At 36.1% G+C, this 15,262-nt stretch overlaps 1 protein-coding gene across 7 annotated transcripts in view; it reads right to left on the bottom strand.

The window, feature by feature from the left end:
* FAM174A (family with sequence similarity 174 member A) overlaps nucleotides 1-15,262 on the bottom strand; it is a 42,434-nt gene that overhangs the window by 11,578 nt on the left and 15,594 nt on the right. Inside the window, exons 3-5 of one of the 7 annotated variants that reach the window (XR_008842638.1) lie at nucleotides 12,221-12,364; nucleotides 8,377-8,609; nucleotides 1,170-4,894 (exon numbers count right to left, since the gene is read on the bottom strand). Coding sequence is in view for 2 of the 7 variants with exons in the window: in XM_056514829.1 (XP_056370804.1) it covers nucleotides 12,241-12,364 (124 nt within the window). In the remaining 5 variants the exon portion in view is untranslated. Of the gene's footprint in view, nucleotides 1-1,169; nucleotides 4,895-8,376; nucleotides 8,610-12,220; nucleotides 12,365-15,262 lie in introns of those variants that run through there. The other 6 variants (XR_008842639.1, XR_008842642.1, XM_056514829.1 and 3 more) reach the window with 6 other exon arrangements.

Here is a 15,262-nt window from a genome sequence, read left to right as displayed (position 1 = left end):
TACCTGCTGTGCTCACAAAAGTCAACACTGTTCTCCTAATTTCTTCAGGAAAAACTCCCAATTTCTTTGTACATACATACATACATACATACATACATACATACATACATATGTGCATAATGAAAGCTTTGGCAGTTTGATTGAACGTACACTGCTAGTGTGGCCAAAGGGAAAAAAAAAAAAAACAATTCCACATTCAATTGAACTTCTACACTCGGATTTCCATAGTACTACTCCTGAACACTTGGTGTTCTGTTTAATAGACTAAATTTTTTGTTTTGTCTCTTCTCTAGAGTCTCTCTTCTCTATTTGACTACCTTTTTTATTTTTTTTATGTGTAGGAAGACAATGCATTTGAGGACTTCCTTTCTCTATGCTACATCTAGATGAAATGGGCCAGCATTTTCATTATTAAGATAGGCTAGCAGAAAGACTTTTGTTCCCATGCAGATAATGTGGTCATGATGTTTGTTCCCTTAAGAAGATTGGGTAAACCCAGGATCTTACTTACAATAACATTTCCATTCCAATATGGTACAATACTGATGAGAGCCAAAGAAAAGCAGAGATATTTGATGTTTCATTCTACTGGGAATGACTTTTTGCATCAAAAAATTGCTTGACAGACATTATACAACTTTACTGTAATTATTACTAAAATAAAAGATGTCTGGAAAAAGGTGCAATTTTGCACAGAAATATAAATAGGATTCTATCAGGCATAAAAAGAATCTTTAAAGTCCATCCAATAGTACAAAATATTTATCATACAAAAGTGTACTTCTATGTATGGTATTATTTTCAAAACATATTTTGGAATACCACATTTTTTGCTAATGTAGATCCAAATAAAAAAAAATGCTCCCCGTAATGATGAGATATCAGTACTTCAGATTTATGTTAAATTTATCAGTTTGAATGTTATCCAATAGATGTTCACACTCAGAAACCCAAATCCAATCTCAAGTGTTTGATGACGTTTAAAATACATATTATAACCCAAAAAAAGTGTTCTTCAAGGTTGGAAAGAATGCTGTCTGCAAGGCTAAACTTAATGGAGGATCCTGTCCTTATCTTTCTCCAGGTATTTTTTATTCTGTCCTGTTGAATCTTCCTCAGATTAAATTCTCTGACAGCTACAGAAAGTAAAGTGTGAAATTGGCAGATAATAGACTTTTTCAATTTTTATTAGTCACCAAACAAGTAGACAAAGCTTTTACTGAAAGTGGAACACAGGAGTGATATGACCTCTGAATAATAGTACAGAAATAGTGTCAGGACACTGGGCACAATACAAGAGAGCTCTTTGTGTACAATGAAGTGCCAGTTTATTTGTTCAAGGAGAAATAGAAAATAATGAGAATTGTAGTTCAGTGAAATACATAGGTTGCTCATGCAGTCTTAATTGCTGTTACATATGCTCATAGAAAGCTACTGAATTAATTCCATAGTGTGCATGTATGTGTGTGTTTAATTAATATAACTAAGAATGGAAAGAGGGTGAATGTTTATGTATGGATCAGAAGAATATGGAAGACCACAAATTTCTCCATGTTCTTTCACTCACTACATGTGATTTCTCATTAAGTTGAAAATTTTCCGAATGTGAATTGTTTATAAAGACTAGTCCTGCTTATGTCAAAATACTCAAAAACTACTTAAAAACAGCTACAGACAGAAAAGAATCCTGGGACACTTGGGATTTTTATTAAATATGTAATATTTATCACACCTTTTGAATGTGAAACATGCTTACAAACAGAGGCATCTTCTGCCTTACTAATGTTACTAATCCCACTGGTAAGAGCAAAGGCTCTGAGACCAGTATTTGTTCTCTAACACTTAGCAGATTATTAAACATGCTCTCCAAAGTAACTAAAGTATGACATGCAACTCTGTTAGATATGTGCAATAAATATAAGACGTCATAGAAAGAGATTTATCAAATCTATTTCTGTTTCCTGCTGAAGACAAATATAAAATGGAGTTCTAAAGAGGATATACGATAAGGATCTGAATACTAAAAACAGCTGCTTATGCAGCACTTTTTTCTCTAGGCATCCAATTTAAAGCAGGCCAAGCTGAGGACAACAAAGAACAAATATAAAAAAGTGCTCAAACCTTGAGAAAATATGAAAAGCCATTAAATGGATGCATAGATATAAAGCAGACAAAACCAATTAGGAAAAAAGATCTGGGAAATTATAAAAAATTAAAACACATTATTTTGTTCATCATGAAAAAATCAGTAAAAGGAGTACTGCCTAGTAAAACAAAGGTAATTCAGAAAAAATTATTATTTATCTTTACCAAAATGGTTGCAGCAATTTACAAAAATCTGTCCATTTGACTTAGATGATAAGCTTGTTGCAGACGTTGTCAGTAAGTCTTGTTACTTTTGATATCACAAGTATCTGCCTGTGGAAATGACAGAGTTGGTGATCAAAGCATTGTAATGCATTCTTTACAATCTGCATATCACTTATGCGGTCAGCAGTGTTCATTTCAGAGAACAAAAATACCTAGGAAGGTGAGGCTGTACAGGCTGAACACATGAATCAGAAAGAAAATTAAAGCTGATGAAAAATGTCCAAAGGACAAATATTTCTGTCTTACCTCCTTGCTTTGATAATGTTTCAGATTTATAAAAATATAAAAGTGAAATAAAAAATACACTGACAAAACCTGAAACTATTGTGAAGTAAAAGTATACAGTTAATAATGTATTTCTTGTTGACCTTCATCCCGAAACACTTGATCATATGTTAGAGATTTTGGATCTGAACCTACAAGCTGTACTGCAGATTCTTTCTTTTTTATTGTTGTACCACAAACACAAAAATCTGTCTGCAAACCTAGGTAGAACAGACCTCGTGAAACTGAGCTTCTACACAAACATGTACTTATTTTTTCATGCAAAATATGAAATTTTTGCATGATATATTCAGAGACTTGCTTGTCTAGTTGGAAGCATTCCTTTTCCAAATTTCCAAATTCCCTTCACCTAGAACAGTCAGGTAAACATTTCTACTTCTGTCTAGGAGTACCCACTTAATTATTTATTACTTGTACAACAGACTCCCTAGGGAAGTGGTCATCACATCAGCCAGCCTGACAGAGTTCAGCAAGTGTTTAGACAAGGCTCTCAGGCCCATGCCGTGATTCTTGGGGTGTCCTGTGCAGGCCCAGAAGCTGGATTAGATGATTGTCATGAGTCCCTTCAAAGTTAGTATATTCTATAAGTGTATGATTCTAGGATTCTATGTAATGTGATGAGCCTCTGTGTATCAGAGGGAAATAAAACACAAGTGAGAAGAAATAATATCACATCTCTTTGCCCAACCTTTCTATAAATACAGTCTGCTAAAAGTTCCAATAGGTCATCAGGTCTTTGACCTATTCCAAAATGAGTTTACAGCACAGGTTTTCTCCTTGTGGTTGAAAAGCTAACATCACAAATAGCTAAGGCACAAAGCTTTGCAGAGTTTTGCAGAAACATTTTTGCAGAAATATAAGCTACTGAAATTTTAAACATTTGAACATAAACATCAGACTGATGAATGCTTAATGTTTTTCAGACAAACCCTAATGATTTTTAAACTCTGAAATTATATCTATTTCTTAGCTTCCTATTCCATTTATTCCATTCTTAACCACATCAGTACACAAACTTGCTGCTTTTGAGGGTTTTTTGGTGGCTTTCATTTTTTTTTCCCTATCACGAGTATGCTAGCCTCATCCTCAAGAGGAAAAAAAACATTTATTATAGCACATTCCAGGACATTACAAAGTTAACTCTACATTCACATCTACAACCTTCAAGATTTTGCAATAGAGACAGACAGCAAAATCTGCCTCTATTATGTTGGACATTTCTTCCAGTATGTTTCTCAATAGGTTGTGTCCTGGCATCTTCATACCTGCTGCCTGACTAACAAATGAAATAAGATTCAGTGGCAGTTTTGATCTGTTATTGAGGAAGTACTCTACACCATGGAATAGATTCATTAGGATTGGAAAAGACCTTTAAGAACCTTAAGTCTAGCTGTCAAGCCAGCATCACCACCACATGTTCACTATTAAACCACATCCTCAATTGCCATATCACACATATTTTGAACATTTCCAGGAATGGTCACTCCACCACTTCCCTGGGGAGCTTGTTTCAATGTCTGACAACCCATTCTGTAAAAAAATTTTTCCTTGTATGCAATCCAAACCTTCCTGGCACAGCTTGAGGCCATTTCCTCTTACCATTCTTCCCTAGGAGAAGAGGCTGATCCTCACCAGGCTACAATCTCCTTTCTGGTTCTTGTACAGGGTGATAATTCCCTCCTGATCCTCCTTTTCTTTAGGGTAAACAACCCAAATTTCCTCAGTTTCTCTTCATCGAACCCTTCTTTGTGCTCCAGATGCTCCAGGTCCTTGTCCAGCTTCATTGCCCTCCTCTGGACTCACTTCAGCACCTCAGTGTCCTGAATTGAGGGGCCCAGAACTGAATCCAGCACTCAAAATGTGACCTCACCAGTCCTGAGTACAGGGATACTGCCCTGGTCCTGCTGGCCACACTGTTGCTGATTCAGGCCAGTATGCCACTGGCCTTCTTGGCCACCTGGGCCACCATGGCTGGCTCATGCTCAGCTACTGCTCACCAGCAATCCCAGGCCCTTTTCCCTAGGCAGCCTTCCAGTCACTGTCACAGCTTGTAGAACTGCCAGGGATTGTTGTGATCCAAGGGCAGGACCCAGCACTTGGCCTTGTTGAAACTCATCCAGCTGGCCTCAGGCCATCAATCCAGCCTATCCAGATCCCTCTGCAGAACCTTCTTGCTCTCCAGCAGATCAACACTCCCTCTCAGCTTGGCGTTGTCTATGAACTTGCTGAGGGTGCACTCCTGAAATGACAGGAGAAATAAAGGAAGACATTCATAAGGACATTGCCAGTCTCAAGAATCAGCTCCATGAACTAGCAAAATTAATTTGACACTTTTAGTGTGTTTAATTAGTAGCTCACAGACATATCTATGGCCATACAGTCTATGACCAGCCTTTCTCAGCATTATCATTCAGCTTGAATTGTCTCATACTGAACAATCTTCGGTAGCACTATTTGCTTTCAGGGCACTCAAAGAGCAAGAATAATACTAGGAAGCCTCAGTAGGAGAATCTGCGCATGACAAAGATGAACAGGAGATATCAAACCATACAAAGACTTTTGGAAGGCTGGAACTGATAAATATTATTAGCTCTTTGCGACACCAAAGGGAAGAAATTCCTGCGTTTTTTCCCAGCCCCTAACTTGTAAACTATTTTGCCTATCTCTTTGAACCAACCTCAGCACAGACATTCTTAACAATTCCACAATACGTTTTTCATGCAATTACTGGTTTACGCTTGTGCCAAACATAACATAGCAGCAGAATGTGTGTTCATATTGTTGAGTAAATAATACACAGGCACAGTCAGAGTGACAAATATTTTCAAAAATAATGCAGTTGTTTTTGTCTAAGGGTGAAGAGTTGTCCTAATAAAGAAAAGGGCTGTATCCTTTGAGAGAAGAAGTGAGGGCAAGAAAGAGAATGAAAATGTATGAGTTATGCTAAAATGCTAGAAAATGCCACTTAATATGGAAATGCAAGTGATATATTATAAAGTTATCTGGTGCAAATTAATTTGCAAAATTAATTACAGGGACCAGCAGAGGGGATGAAACCATAAGAAAGAGTATGCCCTTTCTGCATGTAAACACACATACACACAGAGGAAGAAATCCCAGCCCCTGCATTTCCCATTCCTAGGGAATTTTCAGCATCTGTACCCTCCTTCATTTTAAAATTACTAACCCAGTGATCACAGCTGAAGTGGTTGTGTGACCAGCACCCAGGGAGGGAAAGGAGGAAGCTGAGACTTTGGCTGTGTGGCATCCTGGTCAGACTATGTATTTTTATAATGATTTTGTCATCTCATCTCACATCATAGATAGATGCAGCAGAGAAAAAGAGAAGTGAAAAACAAAACAATAAAATTCCAGACATCTTTTCTGCCAAGTACATATTTTGGTTTCTTATTCAGCTCCTAAAATTTTAGTATTTTATGTTTAATGATTCACTTTTCATCTGGGAGTCTGTTAGAACTCCACCAAGGCTATAAATAGTCTACAACTAGGTTTTTGAAACAAATGCAACTATTAGTAGTTTTGATAAAACTTTGTTTTGTTAAAGTCAGGCATGATTGTTAAATCACTGCCACACTTTTGTCTTAAAACCCATCTCCTATTTAAGTGCCTAAACAGAAATGAAGATTTTCTGAAAGTCTAGTTTTAGCCCTGATGTGTCAAGCAATGTTTAGGTTTATTGGAACTACAAGATCAAGCTTCTGCAAGCAAAATGTTAGGTTTGCCTTCAGTAGTTGAATGTCATGAAAATCTCTTCTAGGCTTGTGCTTCACAAAAAAGGAACAGACTTCTGGTATTGGGGGAAATAAAAATGTTGATCATGTTATACAAGGGCATTTCAGAAATTTCCAATTCTACAAGAACTGTTCTTTCAAATTAGGACAAAACTGAAAAAGATAGACATTTTCCAGATGCCAATACATTCTAAAATTATTTTCCAAAATTCACTGAAATGAAACGTTTTATTACTTCAAAGAACATTTGAATATTTGACCCAGTATTTCATATTAAATATTTTAGATGTAATTGAAAGCTAAAATGGAAAGACAAATATCAATTTGACAATGGAAATTTTTCTTCATATCAGGAATTTTTTTTAAAAAGTAGGATTTTCTTGCTTGGAAGAGAACACATAAAAATTGAAAACATTTTTGCCAAAACAAATATTTCTCTATGTCTTATTTTACCTTTGACATGTAATATTTTTCGCTAGCAATATTTCCAAACTACTATTACTAGTCTTGTCTTATGGCTACGGATTTCTGATGCTTGAATTCTCCACAGTGATATCCCTGTACTGAAATGTTTTGACAAGTGCTTCTAGTGATTAAATATTTATTTTCTATCAAATTAGGGTGATTTTTTTGTTCCTTCACACAAAACTTAGATATACACACAAAACCCATTTGTTTTAAATACAACCATACTGTTCTAGCCCATAAAATTCCTGAACTATGCCTTAAAATTGTCATGAGACAACAAACTGGGAAGAACTCTCCTTGGAAGTGTTCAAGTCCAGGCTGGATTGGGCTTGGAGCAAGCTGGTCTAGTGGAAGATGTCCCTGCCCTTGGCAAGCAGTTGGAACTAGGTGATCTTTAAGGTTTCTTTCAACCCAGGCCATTCATTTTAATACATCAGTCAATAAAAATAGCATTATCTCTTAGAGAAAAGTAACTTTAGCTGTTTTCAACTGAGAACAGTAAGATAATTTTGCAAATAAATTGTACTTTAACTAAATGTAATGAAAATTATTGTTCTCCTCACCCTTTCTACCTAAAATATATGATGATTTGTTCCTAGTACCCAGTTACTTTCTTTTATGTAGTTATGGTGTGAATTTGGAAAATTCATTCTCTTAGTCTAATAGTTGCTGCATCCTACTTGATTTCCTTCTTTACAGCTCAAAAAAAGTCCTTTCTTTCACTTGAATATTTATTCCCTGCTTCTTTCAGTGAAAGTAAACACCTCAATTGATTTTGGATGCTGATGTCAAGATGTACCTGTCAGAAATCTCATTTATTAATAAACCTGAAATCAGAATTTACACTTGGCTCCAGATTGAGTCTGCAAATAAAAAGAAGGAGCTGTTGAGAGGCCTTCATTTGGATATGGGGCTCTTCAGAGGGTTTGTTGCTCCTGGTTCTTCCCTCCATGAGCTGGTGAACTCACAGAAATAGAGAGCCTTAGGCTTGAGCCTTGTGCTACCATCCCATGGCCAAGGAAATTAAATAAGGATGGTCTCTAAAAATTCTACACTATTACACATCAAAATAACTGGAAAGGGGTGGGGGGGCAGGGGTGACAACAGAGAAGTGTTTCTTTATTAAAATATTATTATTATTATTATTAAGATATTATTCCTAGAGAATTAAATCATGTTTAGTTAAAGAAAAGAAAGAAAAAATATTCAGCCAAGGAAATCTTGGATACCAAATAACAAACATAAATCGTTAAACATTGGAGTCAGACCAAATATCAGTAAACATGCATTGTAATAAATCTGGTTTATCTGCCAAGTGGACATCTGTATACACATCCCTTTGTTGAGATTCAACTTTCTTTCAGAACGATTAAGTCACCAATGATGTTAATTCTTGGCTATGTTAATTCTTGGCAATTATGTTAATTCTTGGCTATCCATTACTTCCTGCTGTTGCTGTGGCCTCAAACACAGGCAGAGTTAAAACTGAGTTTGGTTGTACCTTCTGAAGTTGAGGTATCCAAAATGTTTTCAGGACTTCTGACTGCAGGAAGTCAAATGCTACCCCTGGGTTTGCTGGAAGCACTTTTCACTTGCAGCCACTCTGACTCGGACGTGTCTGTGTTCACATTCAACCCAGTATGACCAGCCAGTATTACACGCAGACATGTAAATAGGAATCTGAATGATTAATTTGATTTCTTCTCATCTTGGCTCCACACACTGTAGTTATGCCTAGGACCGATATGCTAAAGTTATTTCCTCTTCACCTACGTGGTCCCCTTCTAACACAGACAAAGGGCTGGTACAGTTTGTAGGCTCAGTTGTTGACCTCTGGACTCCATCTTGTTAATTAACTTTTCAGGCATTGATGGTAAATTTATTTGTCATTCAGAATAAAAACAAACATTTTCTATTCTCATATTTCATTATTTATCTAAGTATAAGTACACTGGTTAGACATTTAATGGAATCTGCTTTACAGAATCTGGAATCCAACCACCTAATTTGTGTTACATGGGAAGATGGGACATACCTTTCACTAGTTCCGAAAAGGCCCCTTACTTAAAATTGACCCTTAAACAATGCTATGTTCTTTAATTTCTCCTTCATTAGGGGGGAAAAAAAAGGAAAAGGAAAGAGAAAAGGAAAAGGAAAAGGGAAAAAGGAAAAAGAAAAAAGGAAAAGCCTCTGCTCTCACATTTTTGAGTGAGAGATCAGACCAGGTTAGCAAAAGATTTATGATTTGCCCTTCCCAATGCAAAGTTTGTGGACTCTATATATTATATTACATATTATAGTTGTAAACTGAAGATACTGCTTCTTGTCTATTTAATCTTGTATGTTTCACTTATCTAGCTTCAAAGCTCTTGGTCTGTCATATTTATTTGTAAGTAAAACAAATACCAATAGCTGGGAAGGAAACAAAACAGGTAACTCCAAACAGAGCTCCTTAGCAAGACAGATTGCTGGCATGTATGCATAGAAAATGGAATAAAGCATATCCTCAGAGAGAACTTAAAATTTACAATTGCAGATAAATGGTTCCTTCAGCCTTTTGGTCCAGATTTGCAAGAGGTTATTCAAAGCAAATCAATTCAGAATTAGTTTCTCTTGGACAATGAAATAAATTGAAACCTGTGGAAAATACTACAAAGACTGGTTTTTATCGCATATCCCCTGCTCTCAAAGAAATCCTTCCTCCTTCAGAAGAATATTTAATAAAGTATTCTGTTCCAAAATAACTGCAAATTTAACAGTTGCCAAGTTAATTCTTTTTTTTTTTTTTACTTCTGTATACTACCTTCAAACACAAATAACTTTTCTTTAATCACAGCAGAAGAAAGTTTCCCCCTTGTGCATATAACGGCAGCACAGCGCTTAAATACATAATTAGAAAGTATTTTTCTCTCTTCCTTTAGACTCCATACAACTGAGGAATGAACTAGGGATGCACAGAGATTACACATCCATGTGCTTTATTTCAATCTTTAAAGGAAAAAGAAAGCGAAACAAAATTGAACAATGCTCTGCCACTGAGTTTTCAAGTGATGTCAAAGAAATCTTTTAACTCAAAATTTCTCCAGTTTGCCATTCACAATGTAGGTGTCATTTGCTGATCAAATTAGGATTCTGACTCTATAAAAGCTCATCCAACAAAAAATGAAAAAATCAGCACATACATAGAACATATTAAATTCTTCAACACCCTGGAAAATCATCTCTAGCTGTTTTATCTGAAGACAACCTACTAAAATTAGTAACAGTTTAATTTCTCATGGTCTTGGTACCTTAACTGTAGAGCGGGAGTAAGACCTTCTGGTGTTTCTGTGAAAATAGATTTGGTTTTATTCATTTGAAGGCCTAAGACACAATTGGCGTGGGTGTCTTGAAATAAAGCTAAGGAAAAAGTAGTTACTCTTTATGCAGGAAAACATCTGAATCCTGGACTATGGCCTAAATCATGCAAATGTGTGAAGAAAACAGTACAATTAAAGTTTATTTATTAATTTTCTCCATCCTACAGTAAACTAGAAAAATCCTGTGGGAAGAAAAAGGAGACACAGTAACTAATAATATCATTATGTGTGCAGAGAATAAGATATTAATAATCTTATTAATCTTATAATCCTATACTATAATCATATTAATATAAGATTGCAGAGAAAATCTGTACTTTCCCAAATTTAAGCACTTGGTCTTTTGTTTTAAGTTCACCAATTCTAACTGCTTTATATTTAATGACGACATACACAAGCCATGAAAGAACTTAACAAGGGTCAGAGAATTCCTGTTTGAAATACTGCCTTTATAAATATCAACAATCAGTTCTCCAATAAGTGATCAAATATGTTATTGAAAACTTTTATATTTAAAATTTAAGATTTAAAAAACAGTGTAATACTTCATACTGTTAGTAAATGAAAGCCAGCAGAAAAACCCCCAAACTTCTGATCATGAAGACCAAAAAAACCACTTCACGGCAACAATGAATATTACTTGAAACAGATATTAAAAAATTCATGTAAATATTTCTGTCCACCTTAAACAGAGAATCATATTAAGCAAGAATCTTCCAACAAACGAATTTATTTTTGAAGATACTTTCAAAATTCTATTATCTAGTAAAAACTTATTAAATTTTTACTTCAGTATAAAGCAAAGAATAATGTTTAACACATGTAACTAAATTTTTTGATACTGCATACTACCATTAAATATATAACTGTAAATTTTAAGTTGAGTAAGTGCTCCTCTTTTTCATACACTGAAGCATATGGCCTTCTCAATATCTGTGGAGCAACACACGCAACCAAAGTAGTTAGCAAGTTCTTCATATTATGCAAATGATTATTTAAATACATCTACTTCAGATTAAGCCAGAACTCTATGGTTTGACAAGGCTCAGTAAGTACTACTTAGTACATCATTCCTTGACGTGAACAGGGTATGGATCATACTAAGGTATGATCCTTAGTATAATTCCTTGACATACTTTCCACAGGGCTCTGCAGGGGCCTGGTGTAGTTACCTGATTCTTCTAGACAAACTGGAATTACATTACTACAAGTTAAAATGCTTCAAGCTACACAGAGACGTTAGATATCAAGTTAAATCCAGCTGACCTCTATGGAAATTAGGCACCTGAAAAAGTGCTTTGATAACTATTTTAAATAAGCATCAATATTATTGCATAGTAAGAACATTGCAAGGTAAAGCTGTGACTAGTGCAGCTATTTCAGAGGTAAATATTTAGACAACTTGTAAGTAAATTTTATCTCCTCTTGGTACACTGTGCTGACAATGTAGAAGAATCTAGCTCAATTATAACTCCCCAAGAGTGAATTAAATACATTGTAATGAGATCTAACCATCAAGTCTAAACTGTTCATTCACATCAAATTTAAGTGAGAATGTTATTATCTGCCATCTGCCCATGCTGACATCTATGTAAAACGACCTTGCTAACACAGATGCATTCACCTTATAAAAAGTAATCTGTCACAAACATGAGCCAATGACCTGTATATGCCTGAGTGACTATGTATGGTCAGCCAGACACTGTTTTCAAGGGTTTATTTAGGCTACATATTTCAACTGTATGCATAAAACATTCCCACATGGAAAGACACCAATATATCTTCACTCACATCCACAGTAATAAACCACAGAGAGACCACTAAATCAAGATTTAAGATATAAAGAAGGCATGATTTAAAGCAAAATTTATAAGATTTGCTCAAAGTTTGGCAATTTTTTTCCGGCCCTCTTTTCACTACCATCTCACCAACTCATCAGCTCCTCTCTCATCTACCTTGTTTTTTTAAGGTCTGCCTCCCATTTACCTTCAACAGCCACACACATCTCATGAGGCAGTATGCTGGCATGTCTGACAAGATGGAGGTAGATAAGGCAGACCTTTCACCAAGCAGAATTTCAAGAGACATCTATCATGGGAGAGGCACCCACTCAATCTGCAGGAACTCAATCTGCAGAAAAAAATAAAAAAATAAAAATAATAATAATAAAAAAAAAGACTAAGCTGCTGTCTGAGCAGTTTTGAGCTGACAGTTTTTGAGCCTACACCCACCATTGTCAAAAAATTAAAGGTATACAGGCTGATCCCCTCAACTTCTGTACCCATAAATTTCTATGCGCAAGAGGTTGCATTCCTCCAGTTTTTGGATCTGGTGCTATATTCAATTCAGCAGCCTCCATTTTCCAGGCTTTTGTTCCAGTCCTGAAGCAGGCAACAATAACCTCGAAGGGATGAGCTTCATAGCAGTTCAGTACAGCAGTTAACATAGTTACAACAAAGATCTGTGGCACCACTTGAAATACTTAGTGTAAGTGCCACAGAATTCAGAACACATATCATGTGAGCCTGTGCAGGAGAAATACAGTTACTAACACAGACAGCCTGCAGTCTCAATCAAAAAAACAGTGAGATGACAGCAGTGTCTCAGCAGAATGTTTCATTCACACTCACATCAAGATGGGCTGTAAACACAAAAATCTGTGTATCGTGTCAGAACTCCAGCAGTTGTCTACTGTGATAAGCTGGCATCTGTTCTAAACATGAGACATCAACTACAACAACATCAACAGTATTACCTTACTACTACTTCTCCAGTGGCTAACATGGCTCTGATTCTAATAATCAATTCTAATGGAAATAGTGGGTCCTTAATTTCTCCAGGTGACCAAGAACTAAGCCTCCAGGCATTCTCATGTGCACACATGTAAGGGATGGGAAACCCAGAGCCTGGTGTCTGCCAAGTTGACTTTGATTCTGGATAGTGATCATGTTTGGGAGAGCATTTCATAGGAACGATATGTCTCCTTCTCTGCACTTACTACACAACAGAAAAGGGTGTACTTGAAAAAAGAGGAAGGAAGGCAGAGAGGAAGGAGGAAAGAAGGAAGAAAGCAAAACACGGAATTGTTTATAATCCAGCAAAATGCAATCACTTGACTCATACACTCATTAACAGCAACTCTGAATGATACCTATGCAAGAAAGTTCACCTTTCCATTCCTTTCATGGCTCCTCAAAGGCTTCTTCATTTTCCACTACATATTCCTTTAAGTGATCTGGACGCAGCCTCTCATCCTCGAGAAGATGACAGCAGAAAACATAAAATGCAGCATTTACAAGTCACAGACAGAAAGAAAACAAATGCCTTTCCAATAGAGAAAACCTGTATGTTGTAACATACAGGTGTTGTAATTTTGATGCTATAAGTGCCAAAAGTGTACTTAAATTTACAATAAAAGGTGACAAAATATATTAGCAGCACTTCATCCATGTTCTACTCATAGTCATTTATACACTAAAGGGTGTTGCCCTCTCATGTTAGTAGGAACAGTTGACAGAGCTTGCCTGCTTTCACGAAGTCCTTCACAGCAGCTTCACAAAATGGCTTGTGGGGCCCATTTTGGCCCTGGGGAAAAATCCACAAAACCCTAAATCAAGTATGTTTCTTGAGTGCTTGGCTGATAAGGAAGAGGAAGTCTGGATGATGATTATAGTTCAGCTTGCAAGCTGCTGCTGAAGAGAAGTCCAAGCTGACTGACAGCAGATAATCAAAATGAAAAAAAAGAGGCTTAGGCTAGCAGCCATCTTAGCCACAGCTAGTAGTAGAGCCTTAGGTAGTATATTCCAGAAGGAACATATCACTTTTTGGCAGTAGCCCCAACAAAGTGGGCACCTGGTTTCGGCTAGTAATGTAAGTAGATGGATTCTCTGTCAGTGATGATAGGATATCTGCTGCCACACATCTATGTCAGATATATCACTGACATTATTCAGAAATGTCCTCAGGGGAAAAGCTTAAGAACACTTCTGTTTTCACCATTGTTGGTAACTGAATGCTACTTCTGAGATTCAGGCAATACAAGCTTAATTGTGACCCTCTTGTATTTCTGCAATAGGCAAGGGAAACTCTCATCTTCTTCCCACAATCAACAACACTCCTGTGAAAGTCTTGCTGGAGTCAGTTTGTTCTGTAAACTTCTCAATGGTGGAAGTAACTTGAAAATACTACTTTGCAATGCTAGTAAAGTTTTATAACACATCTATTTCATTCATATGACCAGTTACTGAGTTTAAATAACAACTTGGCTACTAGATTTCTGACTACTAGATAGGAAAAAAAGAAATACACTTGGAAGCCTTGCTTGCAGAATTTTTAAGGGGATGTTGTTTTTCAGTGTATGGGCACAGAAGTCTGAGAAGTCTGCCATGAATATTTGTAGGATGAATGTTGTCAGTTTTGCAAAGTGCAAAGGACTATAATTTACACACGCAACAGTAATCAAAACAGGTCAGTCTATTTAACAACCCAAAATGTTTGTTGTTCAAGGGCTAACCTTGGACAATGTATATGCTCTCTTCCACTGTCAGAGTTGCAACTTCACTCAGAAGCGTAGGCAAGTTTATAATGCTGTTTCTACGTAAAAGGCTGGTAGTACATTGTCAGTCTCAGACTTTAAGTAGCCTCTAAACAAAATATTCAAATTAATTCTAAAAACATGTAACTATTATCATCTTGCCATTTAACCAGAGAAAGATTTTAAGAAGCTGTAGATTTAACTTTGATGTTAAAATATATTTTAATATATTTTTGATTTATTTTTGATATTGATAAAATATATTCACAATAGCCTTCTCTCGCTTTTGCTCATTGGAGATTAACACATATGCTACCCAAAACTGAACTTCTGTTCACTGTGAGAAAAGAAACAAAAGACAATCCTAAATATTTCAACAGGATTTTGCTGTGGAATGTCATATTCAAGGCAAGTCTCACACCTTGTTATAAGGGGTGTTGAGTACATTAACTTCACTATACTTTGCACTCAAAACCAGTTTAGGTGACAGAACA

Source organism: Oenanthe melanoleuca, chromosome Z (assembly GCF_029582105.1).
Source record: "Oenanthe melanoleuca isolate GR-GAL-2019-014 chromosome Z, OMel1.0, whole genome shotgun sequence".
NCBI classification, from domain to species: domain Eukaryota; kingdom Metazoa; phylum Chordata; class Aves; order Passeriformes; family Muscicapidae; genus Oenanthe; species Oenanthe melanoleuca.
The sequence above is the reverse complement of the archived record's forward strand: the minus strand, read 5'-3'. Positions and strand labels throughout refer to the sequence as shown.